The sequence below is a fragment of the Osmia lignaria genome, chromosome 16 (assembly GCF_051020975.1).
Source record: "Osmia lignaria lignaria isolate PbOS001 chromosome 16, iyOsmLign1, whole genome shotgun sequence".
In the NCBI taxonomy this organism is placed as follows: Eukaryota; Metazoa; Arthropoda; class Insecta; order Hymenoptera; family Megachilidae; genus Osmia; species Osmia lignaria.
In genome coordinates this window covers 2039200-2065858 of record NC_135047.1, presented here as the reverse complement: position 1 = coordinate 2065858, position 26659 = coordinate 2039200, and the positions used below count along the sequence as shown (strand labels likewise).

The 26659-nt window shown below is 42.7% G+C and overlaps 1 protein-coding gene across 24 annotated transcripts in view; it reads right to left on the bottom strand.

The window, feature by feature from the left end:
* LOC117600892 (bromodomain adjacent to zinc finger domain protein 2B) overlaps positions 1-26659 on the bottom strand; it is a 93859-nt gene that overhangs the window by 10314 nt on the left and 56886 nt on the right. For 5 of the 24 annotated variants that reach the window (XM_034316911.2, XM_034316914.2, XM_034316913.2 and 2 more), the window contains 14 exons: positions 26539-26596; positions 20412-20583; positions 11418-11645; positions 11121-11306; positions 10758-10953; positions 10578-10595; positions 9883-10129; positions 9379-9640; positions 8913-9295; positions 8287-8601; positions 7845-8119; positions 7629-7710; positions 4604-5431; positions 398-463 (listed from right to left, as the gene is read on the bottom strand). In XM_034316911.2, coding sequence (XP_034172802.2) covers positions 398-463; positions 4604-5431; positions 7629-7710; positions 7845-8119; positions 8287-8601; positions 8913-9295; positions 9379-9640; positions 9883-10129; positions 10578-10595; positions 10758-10953; positions 11121-11306; positions 11418-11645; positions 20412-20574 — 3249 coding nt within the window. In that variant the 5' untranslated portion in view covers positions 20575-20583; positions 26539-26596. The remainder of the gene's footprint in view (positions 1-397; positions 464-4603; positions 5432-7628; positions 7711-7844; positions 8120-8286; positions 8602-8912; positions 9296-9378; positions 9641-9882; positions 10130-10577; positions 10596-10757; positions 10954-11120; positions 11307-11417; positions 11646-20411; positions 20584-26538; positions 26597-26659) is intronic. The other 19 variants (XM_034316928.2, XM_034316930.2, XM_034316938.2 and 16 more) reach the window with 9 other exon arrangements.

Genomic DNA, 26659 nt, shown 5'->3' with positions numbered 1-26659 from the left:
AACAGCAACCAACGTTAAAAGAATAATCTCATAATACCAAGTATAATACGATAAAAATTCAGAATATTAATGGACAATTCTTTGACGTAAAAAGAGAAGAAGCTTGAAAGCATTCTTTAGTAATTATACGATTAAATAAATTGCAATTTGTGTCGCATTGAAGAGACAACAGGTGTTGCTTAATTGCACCGAGAAAGATAAAAAATTAAATAACGAGGCGGAAGTTGTTTTATCGCAGAATAATATTTCGCCGAGAGACGACGAGATTTTTATGTTTCGACGAGGGCCAGAGGGGGGTGGCGGGTCGTATAATGTAAAACAGAGTTCATACAACAAATTGTACCAGACAGAGAGAAATAGAAAGCATACGGCGTGTAACAACGATTTTAGGATTTACCTGTTGCTTCCGTTGTTGCTCTTCCAGTCGTATCTTCTCCACCTCTTCCTGCCGTTTTTTCCGAGCCTGCGCACACGCCATATACACACGTCACTCTCATCCGTCATAATTGTTTTTTTGTTTTATTTTTCAAATTGATCATGAAAAGCTTACACAATGATCTTTCTGTTTTTTTTTTTCCCCACTAAAAAATTGCTATCGTTCGACACAAGGGAGCCTCGATATTTTCGATTTTCGCGTTGCTGTTTTTCTAAATCGCGCTCGTTGTTTTCGATTCCATGATAAATAAAGCTGTGATTATTTTCTGAACCTATTTAGATAAATGTTTATAGAAAAAGGATTTGAAAATCCTGATTTCTAGATTTAAAATTGAGGACTTTGGAGTCTCCGAGCTTAAATTGAAAAATGGGAAATTGTATTCTGAATAATTGATAATTATTTCATTCATTTCCATTCAGCTTTATCGTCATGTAACGATTGAAGATCTACTAAATTAATTAATAAATAAAAGCTGAATAAAACAATATATACAAAAAATTCTATTATTTTCCCTGACCAGTTTCCCTTCTCGGCGCTCTAAAATTTTCTTCGTAAAGAAGATTCTACTTTTCTTTCGCGATTCGAAGGCTACCATGTATAAAGCGAACATGTATAAGCATTATTCTAGGATCTTTATATCTAATTTTAACATCTTCGGCAAAAGCGTGTTCGTGAAGGGAAGAAACGTGAGAAACGTAAAAATCATTCAAATTCAATTTAATATTTATCCGCGATTCGAAGCCTACACGGTGTCCACAGGAAACAGAAATGTAAGCATTACTCTACGATCTCAAAGTCTAATTCGGCTAAACGATTTTCAATATCTTCAGTGAAAACATGTTCGTTAAGGGAAAAACGCGCAAACCTAAGGCTTCTTTAATTAATTAAACGAACAATATAATAATCGAAACGTGTCTTCTTAGTTCGCGATTCGATCGACGAAACGACACAACAAAGAGAACGAGAAGAGCACGTGTAGATTAAAACCAAAAAACAAGTGTTCTCAAGTTGCAGAAACTCATCCCCTCCACCATGTATCCCAAAACGAAGAAAGATAGGCATGCTATCGTAGAAAATCTCGTGAATTAAAAAACGTGTATATTATACAGACATAACGTCGAGAGAAAGAAAGAGAGAGAGAAAAAAGGGAACAGATTAAAGCAGCCAAGCAATGTGTAGAACAAATCGACGACGCGTGAATTGTGAATCTTCGAAAAAAAAGGACAAAGGGGGAAACAGTAAAAATTGTTAAGAGAGAAAAATCGTGAAACTGCAACTGAAAAGCTTTCTCACCAACTACCAGAGTAAATATAGACAACACGAGAAATATACATATATAAAAAAGTGTACGATATATTTAATAGAAAAATATGTATACGTATAATATAGAATATTTATATAAATACGTGGAAACCAGCAGCATATTTCTTTCTTTATACACATGGTAAAAAAGACATCGTTTAGAATTCGAGAGTAACAATAGAGATAAAGAGAAAAAATGTTACGAAGCGATTCATAAAAATTATGTATAGAGTGGAAAAAAGAAGATGAAGAGAATATCATGCAGGAGCCAAGCAAATATACTCGCCTTATGTTATGCACATATTAACGTTGTGATTGTATGATCAGTGTGGAAAATATCAGATCGTTGAAGCTGATGATGATAATAATAATGAAACGGTGTCTTTGTTAATTAGAGTGTGCTGATCTGTACGAGTACAGAATCATGATTAACCCTCGCCCAGCTGATACTCGCTCACTTTTCACCCATGTGTTAAGTGATTCAAATTTGTTTAACACATTCCTTTCTTCTTTATACAATAGATACTATAAGGTAATATTTTATAAAAGACTAAATTCAAAGCGTGTATAATGAAAATTCATTGATGGGTCAAAAATGATTTAACGCCATTTCCTTTCGAGGGTTAAACCAGCTGCGATCATAGCGGTATATTAAAATTCATAACAATAATAATGATAATAACATGTGTTTCTCGGTCTCGAGAATAGAAACTAAATGAAAAATTGAAAAAGAAAACGGGAATAGGAATAGAACAGAGCGAGAGGATAAAGAAAAGCGTTTGATTTGCTTGGGAAGCGGTACTTGATACTCGGGTAGAACGCGTGAAAATTTGAAAAAAAAAAAATGAAGAAATATCGCCATGCTGGAAATAATCATGTAGCTAGCTGTTATTTCTTTGTATATAGTGACAGGAGAAGCTAGGCACAGGATAGCATTGCAATAGTCGTTTTATCCTCGTAAATTCGCTAGGTATTCTACGATATATTTGTGTACGTGGAAAAGTTTGTTATTCGTGTGTTTTTCGTGGATTTCGAACAGAATATAGTCACGTCGTTGCTCGAATTTCCTGAAGAGCATGATATTCCGGACACAAAAACGATCCAGAAATTCGTATAAAAATTGATATAATTTCTTTCGTAGGAAAACTTAATTAAAAATCAATCACCAAGCGTGAAAGCTACCGTTAGATAAATTTTTTCCGCGTTATGATTTTACAATTTTGGAGTTAAAAAAAAAATAAGGAACGAAAGAGAAAGGAAAAACGAACTGAATTCGACGTGTGCCAGCAGGGACTACACTGTTATCGCTCTGTGTGCCTGGATCCTACGTGTGTGTATCGTGTGGCGTGTCCTCGTCCATTCGATCGCTACGTGATGCACAAAGGTGTTAATGTGGCGAACTACTGGTGCTCGTGTATCGTTCGTACCTCGAGCTATCGTTAACAAGTATTTCCTTAAGAAGAAACGGAAGATGTTTCGCGGAAAAACATTTGTCGAAGAACCGAGATGAACCGATCGTTCCGAGATTAATGCAGAGCGACTACCAGGAAGAAACGAAAGACAGAAAAAAAAAACCTGATCTGAGGTATTAATTCGAAACAGAACCAAGAGAAATCATTACAGTCTCGCGGATAGAGGAAAATAAATCAACTGAAAAGAGGATGTGTAACGAAACGTTAATAGAAATACCTATGTTTCTTGTACAATGGTCACGCACACCGAAAAATTAAAAAAAAAGAAGAAAAAAAAAGGAAGAAGAATGACGAGACGAATATTATCTTACCTCTGGGGTCGTCTCGTGAATCTTAATCTACCGATGCCGGGGTAAAGGTCGTAATTTATAGCGATGGATGAAACAGGAGTCGGGGGTAACACGGTTTTGATCACAGAAATAAGAAAAGATAACAATTAAATGATAAAGGGTTGAAGGGGAATATAGAAAACCAGGCAATCGTAGTCTTACCTCGACAGCTCCTTCGTCTCACGATCCCCGTGTCGGAATCGGATGAAAATATAGAAGTGAGGGGATATGGGAAGAGACAAGAGCATGTGGGGTACCAACGAATCGCAAGGACGACAGTAACGTTCGTTAGTGAACATGAAGTCGATGAAGAGGGGGAGGGTTTAATGACGATGTAGGATCGTAGAGTGCGCTTCTCGCGATGGGAGATCGATTGTGAAGGCAAAGGTGAGACAGTAGATTCCTTGGAAGCAATTAATCGACGGATCCAGCTAATGGACAAAGGATTCGCAGAAAGATCCATAAGGCTGGAAGGTGTCTTCGTTAAACGAAATTCTTCGAAACGAGCAAGTTTATTGTGTTGAACGGAGTAAATTACTCCCATCTAAATGTATTTTGCATGGGGGAAGGAATAAAAGAACACCCTCGAGATACGTCTTCGTCGTAGAAAGAATTTCACTATCCGAAGCACTATCCGAGCTGGGTTGAATCTACGAATCTTGTCCAGAAAAGGATGCTAACCAGGAGAATTTAAATCCCTGAGGAGTGCTTTTTAAATAAAATTCAGCTTTAAATATAAATTGACAGCGGATGGAAGGAATTTTAGAATGTTCACCAGAAGAAGCCTACTCGTATCGAACCTTTCAATCCATTACTTCCTGACATTCTAAACTTCCGTATCCACCTAGCATCGCTCACATTCGAAGCTCAATCTCCTCGATAAAGCACTCCTCGATCAACATCCTCCCAACGACGATAGCTATATAACCCCCCCACCGAAAAAAAAGGAGAACTCGCGCGATCCGACAAAGCGACAGGAAATCGAGAAAACATCGAAGGGTTTCGGGGTGAGTGGAATCGTAGGGGGATGAAGTCGAGAGGGAGGCGGTCATACGACATCTTACCTCCAGAAGCTCCTGACTTTGCGTCTGGGTCTGGGCCTGCTGGGTATTGTCCATGCTGAGGTTGTTGGCGGCGGCGGTGGTGGTGGTTGTGGTGCCGGTGGACGACGTGCTGGAAATTGTTGTGGATGGCAGCGTCGGTTGCGAGGACGGCACGAGCGTCGTGGAGGCGGTTGTCGTCAATGAGAGAGGTGCCGATGGGGGTGGTAGCGATGGTACCACTTGCACCTGGGGTGGTGTCACAACGACGGCCGGCAAGCCGGTGGTATTGTTGCTGTTGGTGGTGCTGGTGGTGCTTAGCACCGTGTTGGTCACCAAGGACGTAACGGAGACCAAATTCGACGTGGTGGATTTTTTCGTCTCCTCTTCGCGATCGGTGTGCTGTTGCATCATGTCGCGGTTCCTCCAGCTCTCAGCGATGCTCTCACGATTCTTCCATATGGTGGCCACCGTACTGCTAGCCAGACCCAGCTCGCGCGCCACGTCGCTCTTGCTCTTACCGCGTTCGATCTCTTGGATGATCTTCATTTTCTGCTTGATCGTGAACGCTAGCCGCTTTCGACCCTGCGTTTGTAGGTTTAGGGATGCCCAATAATCGATCGTGTTAATCGACGTTTCGTTACGTGTCGGGTGATGGTCGTGCGCGAGTGACACCCTTCGCTCATTACCGCGTCTCGTCCTTCGTTCGAGGAGGACGTTCGAGAATTGCTTAGAGCTTGGGTGGAGAGTGGTTGTGGTGGTGATGGTGGTGGTTGTGATAGGTGGTTGGGTATGTACCGTGGTCACTCTGTCTAGAGGATAGGCTGAGCCTTTTTCGAGCTTCGTTACGAACTGAAAGTTGCAACAAGAACAAACTATGGGGAGGGGCTCGAAACACAGAACTGCGATACACCGCTACTAATTCATCTATCCTTCTATTATCTTTTACAAGCTCGGTTATCTAAATCTGACTATTTTAAATTACTCGTGAACCGTTCGTTACGTGAGATAACCAAAGAAAGTTATGTGTTCTGAAGCAGAGAGTGAAACCCTGTTTGTCCACGACGAATGAAGATCGATTAAGATCGATTATACGAGAGTAAATGGGCATCCCTATTTTCGCACGTCCCAGTCTAGTTTTACCAACCAAACATTTACATCTACATTTTTCACTATCATTTTCCTTTCTTTTTTTTTTTTTTTTCATCTCCATTGACGTTCTTCCCTCTAACGTCTCACCCTGCACGGCCTGTGTTGTTGCGTGTATGTTTTTCAAAAACATGGCTGGACGGGTGGTTCGCGTTTATGTGATGTACAAGTGCGTGTGAGGGTGGATGCAAGTGAATACGAAGGGATGAATGAGCGAACACGAGTGACAGTGAGTGAAAATAAAGGGTTGTCGGTGGAGGATCGGTATGTGTCTTATTTGGACGAAGGGACGTTTCCGTACTGTATCGGGTAACTTTGGACAACTATCACAACGGATGGACTATTAAAGTTTTCTACGCTCGCGTTATCTACTTCGTCGAATCATTCTCGTCACGGAAAAATCCTCGAGGATCGTTGAAAAATCTTCATCGAGATCATAAAGTAGGATTTCTCTTGCTGTTTATCGTCGCGAGAAGTTTTCCGGACGAAACTCGTCTATTTCACTTTATCTGTTTTCAAAATCGTGCGCTCTACGATTCGTTTAGCGTAAACCAGAAAAAGTTTCGAAGATTTTTCTTAAGATCAGAAGGTGGTATCTGGTTTTAAAAATTCGAAGAGCGCATGATCGAAAACGCCAAGTTCTGTTCAAGATGCAAAGAGCCACGGAGGTAGATTTCTCCTCGAAGAGCAAATATCTAATCTCTGTGCGATTTCTAAATCGATCAATCAATGTTTTCACAAGATCATTCGCCGTCAATCTATGGAAATCAGGCGGAGGACATAACTATGCCACGAACAATAACCGATCTATACTCTTGTGACTGTCTACACAGCGTACACACACAAAAAAAGCAACCGCGCATTACACACAATATCACTATACACATCTCGAGCAAATAGAATTTTCATTATTTCTTTTTTATCAACAAAGCTTGAAAACCATGGGTGACGTCGATGCCTCGAGACACAATAAACCAATGAATAATCATTTGGAAAAATAGCATCATTGGTTCACTTTAGGATAAGTGTGACACATCGACATCATCTTAGGTCCCGATTTCTCTTTCCAACAATTTATTTCCTTTCTCTCCTTATTCATCCATTCTCTCATCATTCTCTCTCTATGAAAGCTGCACGATTCATTAGAATTCTCATTGAGAAATCCAAATGATTTTCGGGTCGGTTCTCGCCGAGTGGAGGACCCGGAAGCGAGATGCAGCCACAAAAAACGATCTCCGTTACACGACTAAAAAACACGTTCGATTCACTGACGAAGGATGGAAACGAAAAAAAAAAGAACGTACACAAAACTAAAAATTTGCGGAGCTAAGGGTGAGAGGCTCGGGTGGTGTCATTCGGAGAAAGAGATCTTTTTTTTTTTTTAAGGAGGACATGCTTGGGTTCTCCTGTCACTATTGCTAGCGATTCTTGGTTGTCTATGGGGGTGGTTCAAAGGGTTTTGGTTTTCGTGTGTCCTGGGACGTTTTCGTTGGTTGGTTCTCGGATTCGTAAATGGGTGCTTTCATAAAGGTTGGAAGGTTCACATATGCGAGTATATAAAAAAGTTTCTGGTTACAAGAATATCCACTTGAAGAGTATATGTATATATGTATATATGTATATATAAAATGTACAAATAGATGTATATACATCATATACGTATATAGATATAGATAATGATATATATATATATATGTATAATATAAATACGACACACACAGAGAGCATGCGACACGCACGACAGGTGGACAAAATACAAAAAAATAATTTCAAAAAAAAAAATAAATGTAATAGGTATCCCAAATAGAGTAAAAGAATAGATTCCTTGTGAATGAAACAACGAGAATCGAGACAAAACGTGAAAAGGAAATAATACGGCGATAGAAGAGCGTCAACTTACCTCGAGCAACTGTTGATTTCGAATCTCCCGTTCTCGCCTCACTGCTTCCTGCCTCTCTGACTTTTCTTGTTCCTTGATCAGCCTGCAACATTGTAAAAATCTATGACATAAAAATATGGTAAGAATGATGCTTGAACTCTGATGAATTTTGACGTCTTCGACATATAAGGGGATTAGAAAATGAATTTGAATATCAGGATAGATTGTTCAACTTACCTGGCTTGCTCCTTGTGCCGTTGTGCTTCTTCCTTGGCGAGTTTCTTCGCGTACGCGAGCTTCTCCCTTTCATACTGATTGTTTGTTCTCGCGTCCCTGAAACCACCCGCGGCTCTGAGCTCTTCCAATCTTCTCGCCACTTCCTGCGCGCCCAACCTAACGAATTCCGCCTCCGCTAAGCCCATTGTCGGCTGGAGGAACTCGCCCACCAGAGGACGGGAGGAGAAGGAAAAGTTTGCGGTCGTCAGCTCTGGTGGATTCTGTTGCTCCAAGAACTGAAAATCGTCGAGAACACTCGTCATTAAAAAATGAAAATTCTTCACGATAATCTAATATGATATATGATTTTTCATTTCTAAGACGTTAGTTGATCGTGCTTGGAAAGGGTTAAAGCTTGAATCCAGTCCAATTTACTGTTTCAAAGTGTCCCGGAGACACTAACCTTCGCCAAATCCGGACTGCTCCTGAACGTCTTTCCGCAAGGGCTGTAATAAGACACGTCACCCTTTATCACTCCCGACTTCCCTAATCCCTTGATGACAGTCTCCCGTTTCCAGCCACGTTCCAGAGGAACCTGTAGATCCCTTTCGCTGGGCTTCACCTTTCTCCTCTTCGCGCTGGATACCCCGTCCACGTTGTCGTCGTCAGTGTCCGTCACAACATCCGTGTTACTTCCGCTCTCGCTGGTCACGTCCATGTTGCTCTCTTCACCGGACGCCTCCAGCAGCTTGTTCTTCATCTTCTCCTGTAAAGATCGCTATATAGGGAGCATGGTTTTAGTGGAAAATCATAAGTGTAAAAAAGCAAAGCTAATCGACTGACAGTCGTTCGGATCCTCTTCAGCGGCCTCTCCTTTTTGCGGTTTTAAACGAAACCAAATAATTTCAAAATAAAATTGAATAACAAAAAGGAAGGAAGATACTAAATTTGCAAATGAAATAGAACGGAATAGAGAATGCTGTCTATGGAGAAGATACGTTCTTAGAATTCAGAGATCAACGATTATCCGATTCCATTGAACAGCACCATCTTCAGATTGAAAAGGATCGTGTCGAAGACAAACTTTACCTGATTCTTGTCGTCACCTTGACCCGTGGCGGTGGCGTGCAGCTGCGCAGCCAGAATATTCGACCTCAATAGCGAGACCTGGTGAGACAATGGCACGCTAGGGTCCAAAGTGGGCGTAGGTTTAATCCCCAGGGCTCTGCTTTGAGCTAGTAACGAGGCAACGGTGTTCTTCTTCGGCTTGGACACACCGCGACCCAGGTTCCTTGGTCGACCATCCTTGTGATGGGTCGTACTCGCGCTCTCGCTCTCCTCGCTTCCGCTGCTCGGTCGCTGAGGCGAATCCGCGGCGGCGAACAGCTGGGCCAACGAGGGACTCGGCGACGCCGGCACCGGTACCGAATTTTGCGGCACCCTTCGAGGTTTCGGTCCCGGCTTTCGTCTTGCTGTCGTTCGAAAAATAAACGCGATTTTCGATGAAGCGAAGAAAATTAAGAGCTCGATAAGCTCGTGTTAAAAGTACACTTACACGTTCGGTCGGAGGCAAGCAACGACTGGCTTAAATTACTGAGCTGACTGAGCGGTTGACTACCAGAAATCGGCGAGCTACCGCTCGTCGTCGACGGTTTCAGGGAGAGATTCAACGGCGCATCCGAGTCGCTGGTGCTATTAGCATTGGTGGTGGTCGTGTAGGACGTTGGCGCCGGTAAAACGGAACCATTGGTCGAGTGTGCTGGCAATTTGATCACTTCTACACGATCAACGGGCTCCCTGTAGTCGTTCGACTCGGTCTGCAAGAACGTTCAACGACAAAACGTTACGATGCTTCGACATATTTCTTTATACGAACAACAGATAATTAAACAGGCATATATATATTTTTATTAATTAATGAATTACTTATTGGTACGCCTAATGATATGCGATACGAAGTCGTCAATTAAATTACTGAAAAATTATGCAAATTATGTACATTCGAGAGGGAGTGAAAAGCGATATCCAAGGAAATACACGAAACAGAAACGATAATTACCGCCGTGCGATTGTATTTTCTCGGTTCCATCATCAACGACGTGGTCGTCGTGTTTGTCTGATGAGCAGAAAGAGCAGGTACATTAGGTGGTGGGTGTACACTCACACTTGGCGTGTCCAAGGATATGGTCTTCTTCCTTCCGCGGTTCGTTGTCCCAGGAACCTTCGGACCGACTATACTCGACGTGTACTTGATGATCTCTGTGTCAGGAGGTAATCGGACACCTCCCAATATACTGCTAGGATCGCTAAATAAAATGATTTATACAGTTCAATCGATTGCACTTCAAATCTTTATCAACCCTTCGAAGAATTCGTGGAAAACGTCAAATTAATTCCACGTCCTCGAAGGGTTGACGTACAGCGGAACGCGGTGTGTTTTTGTATTTATTTTTTAAAATCGCGCAGAACATTAAATACAGCGACCGGTGGACTAGTTAAAGGGACAAATTGTTTAAAACGACGCCTACGTTAAGGGCCATCGAGCAATCATAACAACGAAATTACACGGTTACACGAGCACCGTATGAAAGTTAAATGAACGAGTAACGGATGAATTCACCCGGTGAAATAGCGAACAACAAAAATCGATATCTCGTTGTTGGAGCATCTCTGTTTCGGTTCATTTTATTTCGTTCTGTGTATTTTATATATATATATATATGTTTTGTTCGTTTATTCTTAACAATCTCTCACCTGCCCTCTTTCGCAGAACTGCAAGTATCGGAAAGCGTGGAAAAATAATTAATGGCAAAATGTAAGTGCACTGAGGACGCCAGGCGTCTGTTAAAAATAATGGACCAAAAAAGAAAATAAAAAAAAAAAAGAAAGAAATCGATTTAACGAGGTTACACACACACACGTAGAATCTCGTACCTGACGACGTTCGTTTGCGAATTTTGCGTGCTGCTGACCGGGGTACTGTGATGAGAGGACGTGACCGGTGGTGCTTGAGTCGACACCGGCAAACTGCTGCTTGTCATGCTCGGCGTCGTCGAGCTACCGCTGCTGGCCGGGGTCGTTTTGTGACTCTTGCTTGACTTAGCTTTTGGTTTGCCGTAACAGAATTTAGCTGGTTAAGAAAATCGTCACGGAAACTTCCTTAAACTTTACGAGTTATCTCTTTTTATTCAGCCAATCGAGGGAACCGATCCGATTTCTTTTAACGAAACGTACGAATTTCCGGGCTTTTCTCACTTGGCTGATTAGAATAAGAAATTTTTTTCTTGTTATACTTACACTTACTGGACTTGTGAGACGATAGGGACGGGGGATTAAGTAGAGAGGCAGGATAAGGTGGCAGCAGGCTTTCGGCACCAGGCGGAAATCCGGAGAGTCCTGCCGCTCCTTGTAACCTCGCGAGGTAGTCCTGTGCCGCTAAGTGCGAGGCCATCGTCCACCATGCTGCACTGGCAGGATTGATTCCTGCGATCATTCGTCAGATTTTTGTTTTCGTTAATATTGCGATGAATCGTAGCCTAGCAACCAGTTGGTTTATATTAGAAACATCAATGAAAGTTAGAAACGATAATTTACCTAAACTAGCAGCTTGACTGGCAGCCACGCTGAGGGTGCCGAGGCTGCTGTGGGAGTACGGGGGTGGTGGTGGCGCAGAGGCCGGCGTGTGGCCTCCGAAACCAGGAGCAGAACCTCCTCGGCCGAGAATGGCATAAGCCGATGGCAAATGATGGGCTCCCAACCCATATCCACCCGGCATTCCACCAAAAAGCGACGAAGCTGCGCTGTCGCCCCGAGGCCAATATGCTGCAATCAAAACCGAATCGTCGACGTTCAATTACACGTGTCTGATAGCCAGCCTCCTCTATCTGCTTTCTTTCCACAGTGAACAATGATAATATACGCGAATCTATCAATTAATCAACTACGGCAATAATTAATTTCACAAAAATGAATATACAGGTTGATAAATAATTTTGAAACGAATTCTTTGTTTTATGAAATCGAGACATACAGGTGGCTGAGATGCGTTCCAACCGCGCGAATCAAATAGAATATACACATCGTTGTCGACACAAGATTCGAACAGATCTTGACGATGATACAGTTTCCCCGCAATAACAATTAACGCTGCCTGTGAACGCGTACCACCAATTAAACCGTCTTCGTTACGCCGTTAATTAGGATTATCGGGAGACCAGTGAACGGTGTTATCGAGCCGGGCAAATAATTAAAGCGTTAAGTCGCGTCTTCGGGTTGGTTCGCGGCGCAACCAGAACGAAATGCAAGCGAAATAAAACTGTTGAACAACCCGAGAAACTCGTTATGATAATGTACAGCTTCGGACTACGATGGCAACCAGTGGAGGATAAAAATTGAAAATAGCGAATTGCTAAGTAAACCAAAGGGTTATCGATTCAACGATGAATGACGGATTACTGTGACAATCGTTTCAATTGGTTATAAGAACTGAATAGACAAAACTATTGAAGAAAAGTATCAGCTTTAACCCAGGCTTCGATCGAAATCGTTCTCGCGGTTCGATAGGATAATCGGTCGAAAATTTGTTCACCATCCGTTCCTTCGTTTATTTGTATAATTTATATTATTGCAAACACGAGAGCAAATGTACCGTTGATTTTCTACGAGTACCGTGGCCTTGAGCAAGGCCGTGGCATTGAAATCCAAGCGGCGCTTTAATTTATACCGGTCGTTGAACCCTCGACTCGCTTATACCACTACTTCACCGACTGAGCAGCTGCATAATGTGTTCTAGCTGCGTCTACAGGCTGTCTCAAAAACCGCAAATTCAAAGAATCATTCAAAAAGTCCTGTACCATCTTGTACAAATGAAGAAGAAGAAACCATAAGTGGAACAATAATTTCTGTTTAATCGCGAATGATAGGTTCGTTAATAAATAATTGCGCAAATTATCTACCTTTTCGATCAACTTTTAATACAGTCACAAATTTCTTTCCCTAATGAGGCTAACCGGGGTGAACCTATGTATTTCGTGCTTTCCTCTTTAACGTAGACGCTTTAATAGCAATTCATAATTCAAGTAACCGAGCAAAGAACGAGAGCATTAAGGCAGTTCATTTTTAAAAATTCCGTTTAAATTCATAAGTGAAAATAAATGTTGAACTTGATTTCATCTCTACTGACATCGTCCTAGACGAGTGGAGGCGACAGTCGCGACACGTCGCTAATTTCCTGTTTTTCCGAGGACCTTAATAAAGGGCCCACCCCCGCCGGGACGAGCATTGTTTTTCCGCTAATCGATGACCACGCCGAAAGCTCTCCGGCGTTAAAATCGTTAAAATCGCGCAATAAACGTCTGCCGCGTAGAGTGACCGGTTATTGGGAGCTGGAATCACGCGTACACGCAAGCTGATATTTATTCCAAGACAGATTCAGCCGGTCAGGCCAGGCCAGGCACAGACCAGTCGATTTTATGGCGGTGTAAAAGCCATCTGCCGTGGCGACTTCTCCTTTTTCTATCGGATATAACTTCCAGGCAAATCAATCGTAATAATCTACACTTAAATCGTCTAAGTAATCTAATTAAGAACCCAAGAAAAATTTTTAGGAAAAGCTCTTCGAGATGTAGAATTTGAACTCGAAACAGAAAGCAGCGAGCAAGCTGAATCCGTCGGATAACGAGATTGCACGGTACGATGGTGGTGAGTCTTCAATCGACGACCACCCTCGACGAACAACAAATCTCTGTTGTATGAGCGAAATCAGCGAGCGAGCGAACAGGCAAGAGAAACTAAACAAGCTATGCAGGAGAGAACACGGTGCAGATCGTAGGAGCGTCGTCACGGAGAATGTGTTCGGTCCGTGAGCCAGGAAAATGGCCGTGTTATTAAATCGATCGCCGTTCTGGCCAGTGGGGGTTGGAGCTAGGCCAGAGAGGGTTTCCCACCGAGGCAGAGAGAGAGAGAGAGAGAGAGAGAGACGCGTATATAACCCATGGCACGGGGGGATGATGAGAACGCGACGGAAAGGGGCCGGGAATTACGAATGGCTCTTGCTTTAGCTCGCCACGACGGAAATCGGGATTGTCCCTGATTTCGTTCCTTTTAATGTATAATGCCTTTCGTACAATTCCTCTGTGCGAGCAAACGTAACGCTGATTTCAATGAAACGGTACTTATTAATTGATGACGTTCGATGCGACGATCCTCGTGTCCTACTTCGCGTTCGATTCTTACCCTCTCGTTAGTGTAGCTAATTAAACGTTACCTTGAAGTTTCGATAAATTCTACGATAGTCTGCGAAAGTAACAAGAGAGAAACAATTGCGGAACAGGGTAACGTAACTTCCAGCTGCTATTTTAGGGATATACGAGCGGGAATCTTTCATTTTTTTTCTTCTTATTCTCTTTATCTCTCTCGCAGTCTCGACGAGAGGAACGTGCCGAGAAGAAAATAGCTCGGACCAACGGCGTGGCACGAAACGACGCGAATCTTACGGCTTGGAAAGGCGACGGAATGAAAGATCCAAGATTTAACACGACCTTATATTCGTTTATCGTATTCAACGCGTGATACAAATAAAACTGTTCAAGCTTTATATCACCTTGACCATCGGGTCTTGAAATGATTGCATTAAAAAACCTTCAGCTAAGATTGTATCGTCGTTTGAATCATTTTAAATAGATATCTTGATAACTAACAGACTATCTCATCGTTGCTGAGAATCATCCGAAGACACGTATAGGTGAAACGTGTATCGACAAGATCCCACCCGTTGGCCTGCAACCCCTCCGTACGTTTCGCACCTTAACGTCGACGTTTCCGCTTATAACCGGCCAATCGTGATTCAGCCTTGCCTCGTGGAGACTGGAGAGCGTACGTGTGTATCCTGTCCCTCGAGGAAGAGGATCGATCGAGGGATCGGAATGCCTCGAGGGTTGGCGCGCGCGCGACCGTCGCCGCGATGCGATGGCTGGCTCGCCTCCAAATCGCTTTAATTTCGTTTACGCGACGACCAAAGCACAGAGAATAGACCCCCGTCTACACGAACCTTCTTCCCTCTCTGGCTGGTTACTTCGGTTTCCCTCTAGCCGCCGCGAAATCGTCGACGAACGCATATAAGAACCGGATATCGAGCCGAAGAGGAAGGGGATCGGTGTCTAAACCCCGGTCTTCTTCGGTGCTAATTAATTTCTCGTTAACGAAGCGACGTCGCGCGGACGACAAGCTCCCTTCTTTCGACGTAATCGAGCCAAGACGTCGGCTAAGTTCGTTATAAACATAGGATCAGCTTGACGAAGTAATAAAGGGCTGGTCGCTCGTGGTAATTGTGGATTCATCCAGCGGCTACGGGAGACCGTGAATTATGTTTAACGTGGCTAATGGTGAAACTGTTCGTGTACACATATAGTTTGCAGCTACGACCGACGGATGCGTGGCGATAATTGTACAGGGGGTTCGTTTGCGCGAGGGAAGATCGAACGATAGATAGTCGATGGAAAGCGTGGATTAATCTAGTCCAGTTAGGAAATCTAAGAAATTTTCATTTTATGTCAACTAAGGGAAGAGGCTACGCCTGGTATGACGAAGATCCTGAAGTATCGAGGGAAAGCCGAGTTAACGTTTCCGAAGTCACAGGCTGCATTATGCAGCTCGCATCCGAGGCAGACCATCGCGAATCGCTCTTACCTACGTAATCTCCCCACGAAGAGAAACTTCCGGCGGATTACCGCGCTCCATAATTCAACGGTTCAATGTTTAAAAGGGCTGCAAGCTTGGCCGTATCCAGCCCAGATTCGATTGATATTTTGTTTTTTGCACACCGCTATTTATGCGCCGGGAGGACGTTGCAACGTTTATCCTGAATTAATGTGATTCTTTCAAATGACGTATTACTGTACTGCTATTAATTCTGTTCACTCTTTGGAAATAAAACGTACATTCCAACAATGTTTCAAATTTCTTTTACTTTAGTAATACAAAGAGCGAGATGACAAAAAATAGTTTCTAACTTATCCTTTCCTTCGTTATTACCGTACCAAGTGTCTTTTTCTTATCGAACATCTTTCGGCTGCTGTTATATCGAATTCGTGGCACGCCTAACGCATTTATCAAGCCGCACACGTTACATGGCTGGAGCCGAGGGAGAAAGGATCTTGGTAAGTGGAGTGAGGGGTTGAAATTTTGCGAGAACGGAGGGAGAAGGGCGTAGAGAAATAAAAAGGTGAGAAATGGCGAGGGCGGTTAAGAAAATGAGGCGGAGTCGATGAGAAAATTATAATAGGGTGAAAAGTGAAAGATTCAGAATATTGAAAAAGGAAAAATCAAAGAGAAAATAGGAACGTTCAAATTTTCATCGCAGTTCACCGTGGTGGATAATAAAGGATAATTAAAGGCTAAAGTGAGAGAAGAAGGGAGAAAATAAGAGAGCGAAAAAAAGGGGACCGGAGAACGAAAGTGAAACGAAAGGGAAGGTGTGTGAAAAATTGTAAAAACTAGGAGAAGAGGGATGAAAGAAAGGGAAAAAAGGCACGATGGTAAAAACATGTCGACGTGGGAGAAACAGGCAAAAACATGGCCTCGGGAATATGAATTTCCATTGAAGAGAACTAAAGAAGAAATTAACGAAGAAACTCTCTGCTGGTGTAAATAAAAGCATTCGAAACGCGCAACATCGGGAGAAAGGCAAATTCATATGAAACGTGAAAAACAGACGATCCCCGTGTACGTACGGACTTGCAAAACGAGGAAAAGCTCAGGGAAGAAAATTAGAGTAGCAAACGAGTATGTCGACGATGTTCGAGAGAAAACGAAGGGGAAACCGGACGAAGAGGGTAGAAGAGGAGGATGAGAGCGAGCAGTTACTCGCACGAAAGTGACGGCCACGCGTGGGTCGCCATCTACTCACACTTCTACATAAAAGATCGTGTCGAGCGTCTACAGAAATTTCTACAACTGTGCAATCAAAAATACTTCGTTTTAATTTTGATATTATGAATTTCATTAAAAATTATTATATCAAAATTATTGCTAGACTGACCTTTACTACTATTCTCTATTCTCTTTTACAATACACTTTATAGTCGATCATTTTTAAGAGTACACACACTGTTCGTGACTCGGCGTATACGAGCGTGTCCCTTGTGAACGCTGACCAAATGTCACGCTCGATTCGGTCTGCTTACGCGTACGCTCTCGCCCACGCTCGACTCCGGTTCAAACGGCGAAGCAGTTTCAACGATGCGTCGCCTCCGATGGAAACTTTGAGGCGATTACGAGGCTCTAGCGGGAATTGCGTGGTTCGACCGCGACCGTAAAACGCGATACAACGTTCAGGAAACGTTGGAAACACGATAGAGCTTCCCGAGTCGAGGAGAGAATTTTTCAACTCCGTTTACGGTCGTCCGTGAAATAAAATTCAACATCTGTTATTCAGACGCTAAATTTCAAACATTCTAATTATTTCGTAAATAAATTTAAGAAACACTGAACAAAGTCGAGAAAAATTGTCAACAAAAATTTGTTTCCAAGCTAACGTTTCATCCGCTTTCTCGAATGCGTTCTTTCGCTGTAATGCATAACGATGCTGTTGCAAAAGGAAGCGGAAGTAAAGACGGAAGAAACTATCCGACAACACTTTCAAACAAAAACTCGGTACACTGGAGAAGACGAAGTTTTCGTCGTGGAATTAGAAATCGAAAAGAAGTAAAAAGAAAAATTGTCTGTTTTGAAAAATTATATTGAATGCTTCCTTCAGATTTCATCGACGGGTTTCTCGGAAAACGCAACGAGATACGCAGGCTGAGCGCGCGTTGTTCTGTCAGGCATGGGTAATGACGATGACACAGATGACGTTGACGAGGGAAAAGAAGCTGGGGAGCTTCAAACGAAAGCTGCGAACCTCGTCGTCCCACGCGTCGTTCGCGGGAAATAGAAGCGCCACTTCGCTGGGAGAGTCCAACGCACAACGCGACGTTATAAACGAGATCCGGAGAGGCTGGATGCTTTTTTTATTTTCATTCTTTCATCGTTAAGACGTTTCTCGATTTTGCTCGAGAAAATAATCTCTGTTCACAGTTCAGACAACGATGAAAAGAAAATAAACAGGTATAACAAACAATTTCGGTACGAAACCCGTGCGATGTACTCGTTATTCTAATTTGAAAGCGTCAAGTATCTATCTAAATCAGCTTAATTATGAATTGAAATCAATTCTATACGACAACGCGCGAGTTCGCCGAAAAATCCGCGAGAGAAGGAAAGAAAATCGTAGAAGTGATAGAAAAGGGAAGCTGTATCGGTGGAAGAAGGTAGCTTTGGTGTCGGGGCCACGGTACTCACCCCTGCGGGGTAGTTTCAAACGAAAACTCTGCCTCGTCCAACGAGTTTGTATCGAGCGTAGGAGGCAAAAGCGCGAGAGGCTGTTTCTCTCCGACAAAGTGAAACAGAGATAAAAGGAGGGACAAAGAGGAGGGTAGAAAATGGTGAACAGAGAAACGGGACAGGGAGTTAGTCAGGAACGAGGCAAACGAGCGAAACGGAGAGACAGAAAGGAAGATGAACGTAGCGGCGAAGGATAGAGGAAAAGAGAAGGAAAGAGGATTCTCTTGGTGGCATAGCACGATGCTGGCGCGTTCGTTGCTGGTGCTGCTTGCTGCAGAACGAGCCTGGGACGAGGGACTCGTTGAAGGAAGGGGAAACTGCCGCAGACCGAGGCCATGGTAGGCGAGGTGAGGTGGCAATCAATAAATATACAGAACCAGCGGAGAGCGAGAGAAAGAGAAAGAGAGAGAGAGAGAGAGAGAGAGAGAGGGAGAGAAAGACAGGATAGATCGTGGCAGAGGAGCTGCAACGAGAGAAAGAGAAAAAGAGATACCGAAAAGGGGATGATGCCGAGAGGGATGGTCGGAGAAAACGTTTCGTCGTGTCTGTCCGTTCTTGCGTCCCCAAAGCGCCACGAATTTAACCCGACTCTTCGAGCCAGACAGAGAAAGAACACTCTGGAGAGGCTTCGCTTGAAAAGACAGAACAGAGATACGACCAGTTCTGAAAGAGAGGTAGAGAGAACGCGAGAGGTCAGAGGTGAGGCAACGAAATAAACGAAATCCCATTCAGAACGATGGAAGAGTCCGAGAAGACAACCTTTCTGGGCCGAAGAGACGAGCCAACCCCTGACTACGATGTTCTCGTTTCCATTCGAACGGATGCCAGGATATCTGTGCACCTCTACGATCTTCGGCTACTTTTTTCCCCGGAGCTATAATTGGAGAAAGATCGGTTCGAATCCTTGCTTTATTATTACTCGCGATTCATGGTCGATGATCGACGAAGAAGGAAATACTGGTATCGGGAAAGGAGGAGAGTAATTCGAACGTCTATGCTGATTCAGTAATTAACGTGTCGAGTGGTGGATGTATCGGGAATGCTCCAAGATCGGTTTGATTGGTGCAATCGAAGCGTGAAAGAAAATGTAGTCAGGGTATCGATTGGCACCGTACGAAAAATCGCGGTGTCTGATTTGCTTCAGGCTATAATTGGGCTCTCGACTATCGGCTAGAGAGAAAGAACTGTATCTGAATAGTAGAAATAGAAAATAACGAGTAATCTTTCGGAATGCTATTTAACCCTTACCCGGTGTCAGAGGTGCATCAAAATGCAATGCAATGCAATTGAAACGCCTGACTGAAAAACTGTTATTTTAATCGCGTCTGGTTGACACTGTCAAGTTAAATACCGTTAATGAAGACGGCCGAGCGATATAACACCGCCAATTTTAATTAGTTAATAGCACCGCGATGAATCTAGAAAGTTAACGTAGTCCTCGAGAAGCTGGCGGCGGTTCGCTATGAAATCGCTTAAAGTAAATACTCGAATGAAATACGGTTTAAACCGGCGTGTATCGCGGACTGTGTCGTCTGATCGTTCGAGCAACGCCCGAGAAAAAAGGAGAACAACGTCAGAAGGATCCTCGAATCGTTGGAGAAAAGGCTAACCAACTGAAGGGCTCGATTGCAAACGTGCAAGTAGTGCTAATTAAAGTAAGTGGCTGAACAGTGCACTTCGTTCTCGAGCTCCATCACTAAGAACATGTACAATATATATATATATATATATATATATATATATATATATATATATAAGTACGTTGGGCTTCGACTTCTTTGAAAAAAATAGCGTTAGAAGGAGTCTTGGGTGAACGCGAACAGGAAACGAGAGGCTTGCTGAAAGAACAGCTGCTGAATGTACAAGGTGGTTTACACGTAAACTGAGGTCAATGGTTGTTCAAGGTCTGAAACTTTGAGAAGTTTCGTTGAATTTTACTTCGGTACAACACTAAAACCTTGAAATACCTATTTCCGTAATTTAAAATTATTTGCTGAAAATTTCCACCGTGTTAAATAATTATAATTAATATCTTCGTTACCGTTGTCCATCAGCTGTATCTGTTACACTAAAAAGTTCGTACGTTCTAGCATGCACAGTTTCATGTTGGTGTACGCAAGAGGAAGCAAAATAAGGGTAGAAAAGCAGAAAAGGGTAGAGAGCGAGAGAGAGAGAGAGAATAAAAAAAGGGAAGAAAAATTGGCTTACCGCCGAACAGCGCAGTCGGATCGAGCAACGGATTGGCCTGGTCCGCCTGGAGTTTCTCGGAGGCGGAGGTGGCGCCTGGAGTCGCCGTGGCCGCTGCTTCGCCTCCTCCGCCACCTCCACCGCCCCCGCCACCTCCGCCCGATGCGGAGTTCTCCTTCTCCATGCCAGTCCCCTGAAAACGTGCATCAGCGTTTCGTTAGATCCGTTAACTTTCTACGCCGTGGATAGACGGTACAAGACGGTTCGCTACGTAAGGGACGAAGAAGAAGAACAAGGAGGGTGGTGAACATTTTTTTTCGGGAAAACTGATGGTACCTCGTGACAGAAGGGAGAAATCCAGAGGGAATCTGAGTAATACAGCTCTGGCTAGCGCGGACCTTCTAAGGGGGTTGCGATGATCGAGGGTCGCTGATTAGGGGGTGAGTTTACAGGGCGGATATGTGTTATCAAGATTTTAAGGACGGAATCGATTTTACGGGACGCGTGGGTGGTTTCAGATGCGATTAGGGTGGGCTGCGTGCGACCAGCTGGAAATTCGGGGAAATCGGTTTGAATATTCGAACCGTCTGTTAGTTTTCGACACATTTCATGCCGACGATACATGTATTTCAGATTTAATCATACCTAAAAATTGCACCTCTTTCTAAAGGGAAACAAGTTCGCGAACAAAAGTGAATTGACAAAATTGCAACATATTACGTGAACGATTGGAAACCGTGCCACTCGCGGAGGCATCGCTGGTGTCCTCGTTTCACGCTCGAAACATCGAGTTCTCGGAAAGAATAAGGTCGCAATATGTTGTTCAGAGAAAAAATAACATGGCAACGCGTTTGTAGCAGGGGAAAGAAAAGCGTCGAGTCTACGTAATCGTTTGGATTCCAGTTAATTATGCTAATACCTCGACGCGGCTACGCGTCTTCTTCCTCTTTCTATTTTATACTTGATATCGATAGAGAGAAAGAGAAGGGAGACATAAAAATCCACGGTTAATATTTCAGTCACGCGCATACGTAAGCACGTCTCGGTGTCTCGCATGTTCATTCGATGACTGTTTACCAGTCGAAGAAAGGCTTCCTCGAGCGCTTTAAATAAAGGTCGTTCTCCCCTCTCAACGTTTCCCCTCCAGCGCTTCAATCAGCTGACTGGCACACTCCCCCTACCTTCACAGCCAGCTGTTGTATAAATATAATACAACGTTGAGTCAGGTTAGGCTGGTGCTACTAGGCTAGACACCGCACAGCCACTGGCACCGTTATATTATCATATACACGCTTGCTGTAGATACTCGCTCCTCCTCCTCGGTCTTACGCTTTCATATTAATTCAGTGTTTAATCAAGATTTTTCCATAACCCGTCGTCTATTTCAAATTTTCACCCTCAGGATTTGAAGGGTTAATATTCGAGTATTTAGAAGACTATTCGATTTCCGCTCCCCGTACCTTTCAATTGCTAAAAATTCGACTCTCCGAGGGTCCGCGATATACCACGGATGCTCGTTCCGTGAGAGGAATAGCAAAGTCGCGGAGCGTGTACGAGCGTCGAATTCCCGGCATCCGGGAGGAATATCGAGAAAGAGAGGGTCCGTCCAGGCGCAATGGTAGCCGCTTTTCAGCCACGCGGCTACTCCGAGGTGCTCGTAAATTGGCCAGAGGAGACGACGACGAATAAGAACGAAGAAGAGACTAAGGTCTGCGAGAGAGAAGGAGACAGAGCAGAAGGTTTCGAGAAGAAGAGCCGACCCAGCAGCTAGGAGCATCGATTTCTCGACCGGTGTCACGCTTCTTCGAGCTGGAAATACCTGCCGTTACGAGAACACGCGAGGAAAGAGAAGAAAAATTATTACAGAGAGACTTGAAATTTTTCGATTTCACATAAAATTCAACATCCACGTGGCACGCTATTAATAGTATCATTTGGAAGTAGTAAAATCAATGATAAAGAAGACAAATGTATTAACCTCTTCTGACCATCTGTTTGATAGTTAAACAATGAATTTCTTGTACCCACGAGTAGTTAGTACAAAGCTTCTTTGTTTCAGCAATTACATAAAATGAAACTTAGAAAAAAATAAGGTGCTCTTATCAAAAGATTATATCATTTTAAATAGCATTTTTTAAAGAACAAAGCGGGGTTCGTGAAACTCTGAGGAAGAGTTAATGCCAAAATTTGTATTCAAACGGTTTGGAGAACCAACAGAATGCTCGGGCAAAAGAGGGTGGAAAGAAAAATGAAGCTTGCCACGAATGTAACTGGGCTAGCGTGCAACAATAATATGGAAATACAATAGATACAGGGCTCGTGTCTCCGTATATCTTGCTGAACACATGGCAAGAAGAGGGACGAAAAGCTGGTCTTTTCCTTTTTCACTTTTGCTACGTGAAAAGTTTATCGGTTATTGCCAAGCGAGCATAGTGACCCAGACAGGACTATAAAAGTTTTCCTAGTTCAAAGATGATACCTTGGTGCATCATAATCTTTGACCATTTTTGTCAGAGAAGATTGCAAAAAAAAAAATATTCTTTTCAGTTAATTTAACTAAAGTCCCCTTCTATTGTATGTAAAAAATTTTAAATAAACATTGAATCAAACAACGAACGCAAATCGTTTATTTTTATACAGTAAAATAAATATTTTGAAAGGCAAACAATAATTGAGAAAAATATAGCGTGTAATGTTTTTTATCCATAGGAGGGAGAGATAAATTTCACAGGTGAGAACAATACGTATTCGTTTGTTAATGATTTTATACCCATTAAAATTTTATACCCTCGATACGCGGGCACAAAGTGAATATTATTTTACCGTTGCACCCGATAAACTCCATCCTCGGTTATTTGCATAATGATTTGTACTTTATTTGTATATATCAATCGTTTAATCAAGACCACGTTTATTTGTCGATTTCTATCCTTTACTCGCGTCAAACCGTTTCGTGAAACGATACGTTTATATAGTAATTTCAATGAATCCTTTTATTGGAATTTTTATACTATCATTCCACAATAAAAAAAAGAAAACAAATAACCAACATATAACATTGTAAAATTAAACCACTGGTATAACTTTGTCAATGTTCCATCATCGATGAAACGCGACGATTCGCATTAATCACTTTCAAAAGCATCGTTCTATTTCTCGCTCATTCGCTGAAAAACGATTCAAAATTTTTCCGCGGTGGAAAAAAAAAATAAAACGCCACTAATAATTACCGAAAAAATCTGCGACAACGTGGACGAGAGAGGTCGACGATAGGCAAACACGATCAATCAATAGGAGTAGAACGATATTGTTTCATAGTGTCATCGATGCACACGCGACTAGAATACTCGTTCCGGCCAGGTGACGTTGACAGGTGTCAATTTAGAGGTGGCTGCTGTCAAGAAACGTTACCTTCAGCCGCCCAAGTTAAATTATGAACGATCTTAGCCTGGCTAAATACAGTTTCATTAAGTATTCATACGACTGTAGTATATTCACGGATAAAAATGAGGAGCGAGATGAAACAGGAGGGTAAATCGAGTAACGGGGAAATATATCAAACGTATATACGCGTGCACAAGTATGTGTGTTGACACAATATCGTTTTCCAATAGATGACCGATTACCGTGGGGAGTCTTGAATCTTTGTTTAACTTAGAACATATCCGTAGAGTGACTTCAATTTGTCTGAAAACGAAGCTACTACCGAGTACACGTAGGTAACTTGAGTCTTTAGTATTTCAAAGTTGAATTCATACACGAATTCGATCGACTTTTTTCATAATTTCGAAATCGGAGATGGTAAACGCGGTTTGTGGAATATTTTATGACCTTAAATAAGTGAAATTTAAAGAATAAATTTTCGACATAGAAAGCTTCGTTTACTAGAAAAATGAATTTAAAAATCAACCCGGTATGTCTGACTAATACCTGATTTTACTACTTAAAATGTTTATCAAGTAGTGAAATCGGGCTATTCCATCCTCTGTGTATTTTATAAACTATATTATAGATAAATATGAATAAACAATGAAATAAATAAAATATTACCGATGATTTTAATATGTCCATGAATGATTTTCAGTAGTATAACCCTATAAATCTATCAACAATTCTTGGCATAGAAAAAGGGCAATAGAATTTCGAGAGTCATATATCCTGTGAAATGTACGATCATAAATGAGTTAATTTTGTCTGAAACATCAACGTAGAACGAGCCTATCGTATCCATAGTCCGAATCAATTCTTGTACGCTTCCGCTTTCGCAGCCTCCGGTTCGCTGCTCTCGCATCCGCGTCAATTACAGGCGGACTTGGCCGCCGGCTTCGGGGGTTGGAGGATATACCTACATATACGCGACGGGAACGAGGACCACGGATCTTGATGGTTTCGCTGAGCGAAGCGGAGCGGAGCGGAGCAGAGCCGACGCTTGCGTTGCGGCCCACGAGGAATGGGGGAGGAAACAGAGGGACAAACGAACGGCACCGTATACGGGGTAACGTGTAGACGACGGGGTGAAGGAGAGAGAGATAGACGAGCGGACAGAAAAACGATGGGAGAGAGGGGAAAAAGACAGGTACGCGTAGAAGGAGAAATATACAGGGTGTCCGAGTTAAACTGATAATTAAATAACGAATAAAATAAGATCAAGTATCTCTAAATTAAGTAAATTAAAGAAATCTTAATATGAACGATAATTTCCTCTGAAAATTCCCCTGTACCTATTGTAACTTTGCTATAATAATTCTACACAATTGGAGCTTTAGGTAAGGGTGATGCACCCTTAACGCAATAAGATAATAAAGACACTAGTTTTCGCAAAAACATTCTTTCTATTTCAGCCTGCAATTTTGTCGACCATCGATGGTTACGAAATAACAGAAGTGTATCAGTTTAGCAGGAGCACCCTGTACTGGGAACGAGGAGAGCAAGCAAGGCGAGATCCAACGCGGAAAAAGAGAGAACGAGAGATATGGTCGCAGGAGGTGGTGGAGGAGGAGTAGCAATCAATACAGAGCCACCAGAGCAAAACCATCCCTCGACTTCTCTCTCTCCTACGTTCTATCACTGTCTTTCTCTATCGTTTACCTATCGTAGCATCTTTCTCTGTTCGCCTCCCCCAACCCCCTAACAGCCACGAATACGACGGTTATATGGATGCTATAGGACGTGGAACGTCGCTAACAGGGACTTTCGTACGCTTCCACGGTGTATGTGTTCCTCTCCTCGGTTTTGTCGAACAGTCACCTGTGTGCGGCGCGAGTTACCTGCGATTATGAACGATCGAACGACGGGCAGATCGGAAACGGTCGCTTTTCTTTTTCTTTTAAGAGCAAAGCCTGCGCCAGCCTTTGAAGTGCTGGCAGGTTTTTTGCGATTGGTAAATGCATCCACTTTGCACGATTGCATTAGCTTGTTGTACGTACCTTGATTTTAAATGGCGAAATTATATTGGAAATTGATTTTTCATTCTTTGATATAATAATTGCCTTTGTAAGTGTCGCGGTTTGAGACTCGCGGTGCGACATTTAGAGAGGGAGGTGGTAATGTCCAAAATCATTCTATAAAATCTCTTGAAATATGAAATTTCTACTAGTCGAGGCGATAACGGAATTGTTCGAGAGCGAAATAGTCGAGAATCTAGTCGTATTGTTCGACCAATGCCGCGGTGTACCGCCGTTAATTACACGGTACAGTTCAATGCTACATAATTCAAGGGTAAAGAGAAAGGCTGTTTAGTTGGACGTTTGCGATCCATGTGAACTTGGATCCATGGGACCCAGGGACCTTGACTCTCCCATCTCGTTTAAACCTTCCATAATAAAACGTGCAACGACGTTTCGTAAAATCTCCCTCGGTAAATAAACGTCGAGCAAACAACGTGGAGAAAGTAACGTTCTTTTTTAAATGGATCCTCGAACTCGTCGCTTGAATGTAATTAAACATAACCCTTTTAACACCTTCGTTCAATTGTCGAAAAGTCACGTTAGGGAAACAGTTGTATTTTTACGAATTAACAGTCTTATTTCTTCCAAGTATCGGATTGTATCATCGGTTACCCTCGCGGTAGTGAAACGCTTTAAATGCTTAGCACGAAGGAAAAAGAGAAAACGGGATTATTTGATGAGAGGAAGAGCAAGGTACTCACGATTAATTACGAGGCCTCAGCTCATAGTAAAAGCCGGCTCCACGAGGCTCCATCACACCTGAAACAGAGAAATACGGGTCTCCGTTAATATCGTCGTCGAACAAGAACTTCTTACATCGAT